Genomic DNA, 9,073 nt, shown 5'->3' with positions numbered 1-9,073 from the left:
ATTGATTGGTAGTGCTTATAAGATATTAATTTCTTCAATAATAATTGAAAAATTCACTAAGAAAAAAGGTTAAAACCTCCTAATTGCTAGTATCTAGTCTTAGATAATTTGTAAAGTTTTTAGCTACAGATTTGCTGCGAAATGGCTGTGGTAAGTCTTAGTTATGTTACTGTGAATTTTTGGGGAAATTGCTACTATAATAGTCATGTTGCTACTGAAAATATATTTTGAAGACTTGTTTGCTATAGATTAACTAAAATTTTGCTAGGAATTGTTTTCTAATAGCTACGATTTGTTAAGAATTTTATCTCTACAAATTTGTCTCAATCCAGATACGGCCAATTCAATAGTTATTTTGTATCATATCTCTAGTCAATTTCCTTTACTAGAAATTAGCTACGATTAACTACATAATCTGGCGTAGCAAATTGTATATTTTTTGTAGTGTATCAGCCACTCGATTAGCTTTGCGATTAACATATTTTCAATAAATATCGAGTCGAAGGATTACATAATGCCTTAATTTAAATTATTTAGTTGCATAACTTAAAATTATGGATATACTTCGATGAGAGACTTGAAACCGCATATAGGTGTAATCTTATAGCTGCTGAAACCTGCGTCGAATATGAGTTTCTCCCATTCTTTCTTCTCTCTTTCTTTTCCATTTAACAAAGTCATCATCATGAAGTCAAAGTCCAATTTCAACTCATTTGTTTCATGATTGTCACTTGTTTCATCAATTGATATGTCAATGATTATCACCTTTCCCGTTTTCCCTTTTCCTGAAATAGCTGTTTTGCAGTTCTTCAATATCTTTAAAGAGAGATCATCATTCCAATCATGCAGAATCCACTGCAAAAAATAATTAAGATTTTATTTGTTTAATTTGTAAAGAAACAAAATATCAAGCTTTGGCAAATCTTGTAGTTTAAGACTATATATAAGAAGCTTTATTTATTTGGTATTTTAAAGGTAGTTTAGTGACACATACCCCACTGGAGGTTAGACATATTTTGTTGATGAAGTCAAACGAAACAATACATCAAACATTATGATTGAAGAATATTTGATAAAATGTTATGCACCAAAAATATGATTAACATTTGGTGAACATACCTTAAGTAAAACAGCATCTGCAGAAGGGATAGATTCGAACATATCTCCACCAACAAATTTCAAATTTTCATCTCCAGATAAATTGGCCACAACCTGTGGTTGATCAAATACTGTGCATTTGAGGTCAGGAAAAGCTTCATGGATGAGTTTTGTGAAACCTCCTCTTCCACCTCCAACATCAACTATAGACCTCAAACCTTCAAACACATGATTGCACTCTTTTAGAGCAAGGTTGAAGATTTGAGAATCAGCAGCCATAGCCTCTTGAAACATACTCAGTTCATCAGATTCAGTATCTTTGTTAAGATAGTCCCAAAATGTCTCTCCTCTTGCGCTCTCAAAGAGACTGAGTTCCTTCTCCTCAGTGAGCCATTTCGTAGAGGAGTACCATATGTTCAGACGACATGGATGAACCGTTCCGGTAACAAATGGTGACAAACATGTTGATTTGCCACTTATGAGAAGCATTGAAGGAGGAGTGAGAGAATATATTGTTTCTTCTTCTCCTTCTTTGCCACTCATCAGTGTTGTTTTCGCAAAGAAACCATTGTGTGTTAGCAAGCGCAAGAGACGATAAAGGACACTAACTTTAGAAGGGTGGAGTTTCAAAGATGAAGCTAATTCAGTAAGAGTCATTGGTTTTCCATGGTTTTGGATTGCATCTGCTATGCCTAGTTCCACGGCTGATTTGAGTGCCATGGAATTTATAAAGCCGTATATATGTTTGTACAGATGGATTTGAGCGTGATACAGTTGATTTTCTTCACTGCCATTGCTACTGAAATCCATTTTTTTGGGGGTGATGTATATTGAACAGAATACAAGAGTATATATAGCCTTTTTCCCATGCTTTTTATTTTATTTTATACAATATACCTAATGCACGTGTTTTACTTAATTTAGGCATAATTTCATTTTGGCATATTCTTACCATGTTTGTTATTGTTTGAACACACATTTTGACTCGAAAGTTGATATTGCTGGCGTCCAGCCATTACACATCATTATATTAAATCCATACTTACATTCATCACAATTGCATATGGAACGAACATACATATATAATATATTATTTTCCACCATATTTCAAAACATAAATCCGACGTCGCTATTGTCTTTAATAAGTCAAGGCATATAGCTTGCCGTTTTCCATGCGTATTCATCTCTATCTTCTCCTAGGTCTATGCATGACATTTGACCAAACAAGTGACGTGTATATTGATTTTCACCAAGATGCTCAAAATAAGTGTTAAGTTGTGCCTTCAAATCATCAAGAGAGTTCGTCGGCGTTATCATAACCTTAATTGTCTTTTTAAAAGCGGAGTACCTAACACGGCCTTCAATTTTTGCAACCTTGGACATGTTTCACTTGACAAAAGCTTTAAGAAAAGAATCATAGATTAGAACAAAATTATATGAAATGTAATAACGAATAAATCAAATGCGTAAACATTAATAACGAATAAATAAGTATCGCATTAGTTTCACCACATAAAAGTCATATTATCATATATATCAATATAAATTACATAATGTTAATTATATATTGGCCACAAAAAATTGGTGTCACAATTTCGACCCAAAATATACGTCGGTGTAATTTCTACCAAAAAAAAGGACTAACACCGACAAAAAAATCACTCATTAAAGACAGAGTGATTGGGGAAGATCAAGTGAATTAGAATCTTCCTCATCTTCCGCAATAACTTCAAATTGTTGCTTTGGTTTTTCGGGAGTGTCCAACAAAATAGGCGCCGCTTTGTTTGACTCCTTTTGTGGTTTCGGCGGTTTGTTTCCACTTTCAATAGCCATGAGCTTACGAAACAGCTCATGTTGATCCAAATACTCATCTTCCCAAATCACGACATCTTCTTTCTTGTGATTGTGCCACTCCGTAGATGATGGAGGTAGGAAAACCATTTTTCAAATAAATAAGCACGAAATGATTCGGAATTGCCCCAAGGCACATGATGGGAGTATTTTGCTTACCCGACGGTGATGGCCCTCTTAGTGGGAAAAGAGATTCTAAGTTTCCAACTTCAAGATTTGTCAACACGACCACACACCTTTTTTAATAATTAGCAACAATGTGTCCCATGTCCGGAAAAGTCAAACACTTATCAATAAGATGTGCACAACTTTTTGTATTTGTGGGAGGATGTAAACCATTTAAAATGTAGTTATAATGATCCTCACCCGCAAATACTAACATAATCATCTCTATGATCTTTCAACTCTTGAATAAGAAGTGTACGAATCATGATATGATTTAGTTCGGGCAAGCCCATGAACTCGACTATAGCCCGGAATCCACAATGTCCATTGATGAGTCATTTATTGCTTACTTTTATATGCTTTTTAATTTAGTTTTAATTAGATTTTATTTTATTTTATATTAGCATTATTTCCTTTTTAGGATAGTTTACTTTAAATTGCATTTTATTTTATTTCAGGAATGAATATTGGATGGATTGAGTCTTGGAGCAAAAGAAAGGGACTTGGAGCTGATTGGATGCGAAAATATGAAGATTGAGAGACAAAAATATGTCTCCCCTAAGTCAGAAGCTTGGCACGGCCCGTGCTAGCAGTGGCACGGCCCGTGCTAGCAGTGGCACGGCCGTGCCACCCTCCAGAGTGTCTTTTACTGCTTTTTGCTTAGATTTTAAGCTACTCTATTTTTAGCCCGAATGTAATTGCTTAGATTTTAAGTCGAAAGAATGCTATAAATAGAGTAGCCATCCATCACAAATATTCATCTTTACTTGGAATACAATAAGTGACAATTGCTTTTCTAATTAAAGTTCTTTTATTTTCCTTTATTTTCTTGTCATTTACCTTTATGTTTTCTCTCTTCTCCCCCATGTCTACGATGAACATGAGTGAGTAGACATCTCCTTGTCTTGGGATTGTTGGATAAGTCTAAATGACATAATCCTAATCAAGCCAAGCTCTAAGCCTTAATCTTATGTAACCCTAATTTCTTATCTAAATTCACCGCTTAAACATCGATCAACCATTATCAAATTGTGGAAACGAAAGTGGAGGGTTTGATAATTGTTTATCCATTATTCCAAATATCAATTCATAAAACGAAAGTGGAGCTTTGATATTCAAACAAGTGGATTTAGACAAGGATTGCAAAGGCAGCGAAATAGTCTTTGCAATCTTTGAGACATATAGTTTCGATCTTCAAGGGAACTAATAACAATCAAGTCAGCGAAATAGGCTTGGTTGTTAGAGGAACCAAAATCTAATAGTAATCAAGTCAGCGAAATAGGCTTGGTTAAGAGAGGAACATAAGAGAAACTGTCTTGAGAAATTAGGTCTAACATAACATTATAAGCTTATAGTTTTGGTTTGAGAAGGACTTGTTATTTAGATGAAACCAACGATCCCAAGGCTCCTTTTATATTATTAATTTTCAATCGTTTGAAACCCCCAACTTACAATTCTTTTCTCTTCTAATTATTTCCAAAGGTTAATTGAATTAAACTACTCCCTGTCGGAACGATACTCTTTTCATACTACTTCGGAAGACCGTGCACTTGCGGTTTTATCTCATCATCAATCGCCGATAACATCCACCACTTTTTCAATAAATGGAAGCATGAAGCGTGGCATATAATCAATAGGCCTCATAACCGGGATAGCCTTAGGCTTTGGATACCGAGAAGGTGGTAGAAGTGGGTTAAGTGATGTTTTACCAAGACGAGCACCTCCTTTTCTTTTATATGATGATGTTGTTGGTGATGGTGACGGTTGACTATCCGGATTTTGGGAATCAACAACCTCCCACGAAAAAGGGATCCGACTAGTCGATGTAATTTTTCCTTTAGACCTTGCAATGTCCACTTTTTTCTTAGCTCCCTTGGTTGGTACTTTTCATGGTGGTGGAGGCATCATGATGGTTTCAGGAAATGGCAACTGCCACAAACCCTCTTTGACTTCAAGCTTCATTAGGAAAGGGAGTTTCTTGAGACGTTCTACAATAGCCTTCAACTCAACTTCGACACAAAAACCAACTTCGTTACTTTCTTCGCCCATACGTAACCTATGCCAATGGTGGTGTATCTCATCCAATAAAATTAGCTTCTCTTCAAAGAGTTTAGTAGCAATTTCGCATGCACATGGTAGTCCGTAAGATGTCCTTTGAACACAGCCACAAATGTCATTGTCCATGCACAATGTTTCCCTACAACGTGTCTCTTCCAAAGAAATGTTTTCCAAAGCATATCTAGACACATGACCACCTAAGCTGGAGTACAAAATGACATCTTTGAATCTATGTTCCAACATGCTAACGCTCTGACCAACGGTTGTTTGTATCGCAGTGAACTGAAGCAACAGCATGTCATGTATTTTCTCCCAAACAAGTACCCAAATCACCCACACTATTGTCCAAATATTTCTTCAATAAAGCATGAGCTGATTCGACCCACACATGGCATAATTTTTGAAAAGTGGGAAATCGCTACATGAATCTTGGAACTCCACTAATGCATTTTCATATAACTCTTGAGTGGGCGATTCAACCATAGCTTTCCATGCCCTCATTATCTTCTTCACAACATCGTGAGATTTCACCTCTTTCCCATCGTTTTTTCCCAAAGAATATTTACAATCTAAGATGGACCTTTGTTTAACATTTGCTTGCACATGAAAGTAACAATTCATTGCATAACTTTCGGGAAAAACATTTGCAACCACTTTCATCAAGGACATATCCATGTTGGTCACAATCACCTTAGGCATATTCATCTTTGACGTAAGAAGTTTACACAACATTTTTAAAACCCAAACAAAGTATTCCTCTTTCTCATGTGTCACAAATTCAAACCCAACCGAATATGTCAAATCGGTCGAAGTGACCCCAACTACCTCAAACATTGGCATCTTGTACATGTTGGTTTTGTAGGTGGAGTCCATAACCAAAACCGTTGGAAAATTGTTAAACAACTTAACGGATGTTTGATGAGCCCAAAAGATATCTTCGATTGTAGTACTTTCTCTTTGTGTTCTTGAGTAATAAGTATAGTTGTGCTCTTCCAACTTCGAGATTAGATATTGCAACGGCTTCTTGTCACCTCTATTTGTCTTCCATATTTGTTGACGTTCATTGTTTACTTGCTTCACATTTATCATGCAATGTGGTCTTTTGTTCTTCAAATGTATCAAAATATTTCTTGGAAGCATCTTGCTCTTGGTCAAGTCACGTACAATCTTCTTGTCGTCATCCTTTAATCTACCGGCAGGAATGTGTCCTTCTAAAGCCGGCTCCATCGCATGGGTGTGAACTCCATTAAGAATGTTCAATACTCATTCCTTTGTTTGCTTACTTTGATATCCACTAATCATGAACAAGCACCCACATTTTCTTGAGCCCGTTCTCGCATGCTTCGGTTTTTTTTTTCGGCACTTTGTGAGCTCCACTCCTTTAACACACTAGGCGGAACATTGGATTGATCAAGCTTGATCTTTGTGTAACAATTGTAAATTCCGCCTTATTTGCTTGACGACGTGCTCACTCAAGCAATTCTTCTCTATCTTTCGACATAACGTCGTTGATGAGTCATTTATTATCTATTTTAATATGTTATTTAGTTTAGTTTTAATTAGATTTAAGTTTATTTTATATTAATATTATTTCCTTTTTTAAACTATTTTACTACAATTGCATATTGTTATATTTCAGGAACGAATATTTGATGGATTGAGTCTTGGAGCAAAAGAAAGGAGTTTTGGAACTGATTTGGTACAAAAATACGAAGATTCTGAGACAAAAATATATCTCCCTCAAGTCAGAAACTTGGCACGGCCCGTGCTAGGCTTGGCACGGCCGTGCCACACTCCAGAACTACTTTTGCTACTTTTGCTTAGATTTTAAGCTACTCTGTTTTAATTTACTTGTGGAACATTCTAGTGATTGCTTAGATTTTAAGTCGGATGTAAACTATAAATAGAGTAGCTAGCCATCACAAACATTCATCTTTTCTTGGAATGCAATATGTGACAATTGTCTTTCTAATAAAAGTTCATTTACTTTCTTGTTATTTACTTTTATGCTTTCTCTCTTCTTCTCCTTGTCTACAATGAACATTAGTGAGTAGACTTCTCTTGTCTTGGGATTGTTGGATAAGTCTAATGACATAATCCTAATCAAACCAAGCTTTAAACCTTAATCTTATGTAACCCTAATTCCTTATCTAAATTCACCGCTTTAACATGGATCAACCATTATCAAACTGTGGAAACGAAAGTGGAGGGTTTGATAACTGTTATCCATCATCTCAAATATCAATTCATAAAACAAAAGTGGAGCTTTGATATTCGAACAAGTGAATTTAGACAAAGATTATAAAGGCAGCGAAATAGTCTTTACAATCTTTGAGACATATAGTTTCGATCTTCAAGGGAACTAATAATGATCAAGTCAGCGAAATAAGCTTGGTTGTTAGAGGAACCAAAATCTAATAGTAATTAAGTCAGCGAAATAGGCTTGGTTGCTAGAGGAACAAAAGAGAAACTGTCTTGAGAAATTAGGTCTAACATAAGGTTATAAGTTTAATAGTTTGGTTTGTGAAGGACTTGTCATTAGGTTGAACCAATAATTCCAAGGCTTTTATCTTTTCTTTTAATTAAAAATACAAACTTTTCTACCTTCAGTCTAATTATTATTTAAAGTCAATTGAATTCCTAACTCTCTGTCGGAACGATACTCTATTTTTACTACTTCGGTAAGACCGTGCACTTGTGGTTTTATCCCATCAAGTTTTTGGCGTCGCTGCCGGGGAGTTATTGTAATTTGATTAACTTTTCAATAGTGGTTAGTCTAAATATATATATATATATATATATATATATATATATATATATATTATTTCTTTTTCTTATCTTTTTATTTTTTATTTATTTATATATAAAATCTCTCTCTCTCTTCCTCCCTTTCTCCTTATTTTATTTTATTTTTTATTTTCTATCTTTAACCGTTTTGATTTCAGACATGGCTCAAAGAAGATAATAACGATATGGATGAGAAACGTGCTCTCAAAGAGTATGCAATCACATCTTCAGATGAGCCGTACGATGCTATTGTGTATCCAACGGTTGAGGGTAGTAAATTTGAAATCAAGCCTGCACTTATTTACCTAGTGCAGCAAAATCAATTTTTCGGATCACCCACTGAGGATCCGAATCTTCATGTTTCAATTTTTTTAAGACTCAATGGAACTTTGAAGGCAAACCAAGAGGCCGTAAGGCTGCACCTCTTTCCTTTCTCTTTGAGGGATAGAGCTAGTGCTTGGTTTCATTCATTGCAAATTGGTTCTATCACTTCATGGAACCAAATGAGGAAGGCATTTCTTTCCCACTTCTTTCCCCATAGTAAAACTGCTCAATTGAGGAGTCAAATCACACAATTCACTCAAAAAGATGGTGAATATCTTTACGATGCGTGGAAACGTTTCAAAGAAATGCTTAGGCTTTGCCCCCATCATGGTTTGGAGAATTGGCTTATTATCCACACTGTTTATAATGGTCTCTTGTTTTCCACAAAAATGAATGTTGATGCAGCTGCAGGTGGAGCTTTGATGAATAAAACTTACACAGGAGCATATGATTTGATCGAGAACATGGCACAAAACCACTATCAGTGGACAACTGAGAGAGTTATCACTGAAGGTACTCCTCCACCCTCTAAAAAAGAGGCAGGTATGTACCAGGTTTCTACCCTTGATCATTTATCTTCTACGGTGGACACACTTCTTCAAAATTTTGATAAATTAACTGTAAGTGTCGTCGCACCTGCTCTTGTTCACCACCTTGTGAATTTTGTGGAATACTTGACCATACTGGTGTTAAATGCCAACTAGGTAGTGTTGCTAAAAGTCTCGAGCAAAATTTTTATACCTTTGGACAACAAACAACACCACCCGTTTATGCAAACAACCAAAGAGTC

The 9,073-nt window shown here is 35.6% G+C and overlaps 1 protein-coding gene and 1 non-coding gene across 2 annotated transcripts; both read right to left on the bottom strand.

The window, feature by feature from the left end:
* Positions 1–435: 435 nt before the first annotated feature.
* Positions 436–1,917, bottom strand: LOC25491779 (isoflavone 4'-O-methyltransferase). Its single transcript, XM_013599801.3, has 2 exons — positions 1,120–1,917; positions 436–855 (listed from the first exon to the last, which is right to left on the bottom strand). Exons 1-2 carry the CDS (start codon positions 1,906–1,908, stop codon positions 553–555), a joined length of 1,092 nt encoding a protein of 363 aa, XP_013455255.2. The 5' UTR covers positions 1,909–1,917; the 3' UTR covers positions 436–552.
* A 6,593-nt stretch (positions 1,918–8,510) lies between these two features.
* Positions 8,511–8,617, bottom strand: LOC120580380 (small nucleolar RNA R71). The gene has a single exon (XR_005646104.1). It is a non-coding gene; the product is annotated as a small nucleolar RNA R71 (small nucleolar RNA).
* Positions 8,618–9,073: the final 456 nt, after the last annotated feature.

The sequence above is a fragment of the Medicago truncatula genome, chromosome 4 (assembly GCF_003473485.1).
Source record: "Medicago truncatula cultivar Jemalong A17 chromosome 4, MtrunA17r5.0-ANR, whole genome shotgun sequence".
In the NCBI taxonomy this organism is placed as follows: Eukaryota; Viridiplantae; Streptophyta; class Magnoliopsida; order Fabales; family Fabaceae; genus Medicago; species Medicago truncatula.
The sequence above is the reverse complement of the archived record's forward strand: the minus strand, read 5'-3'. Positions and strand labels throughout refer to the sequence as shown.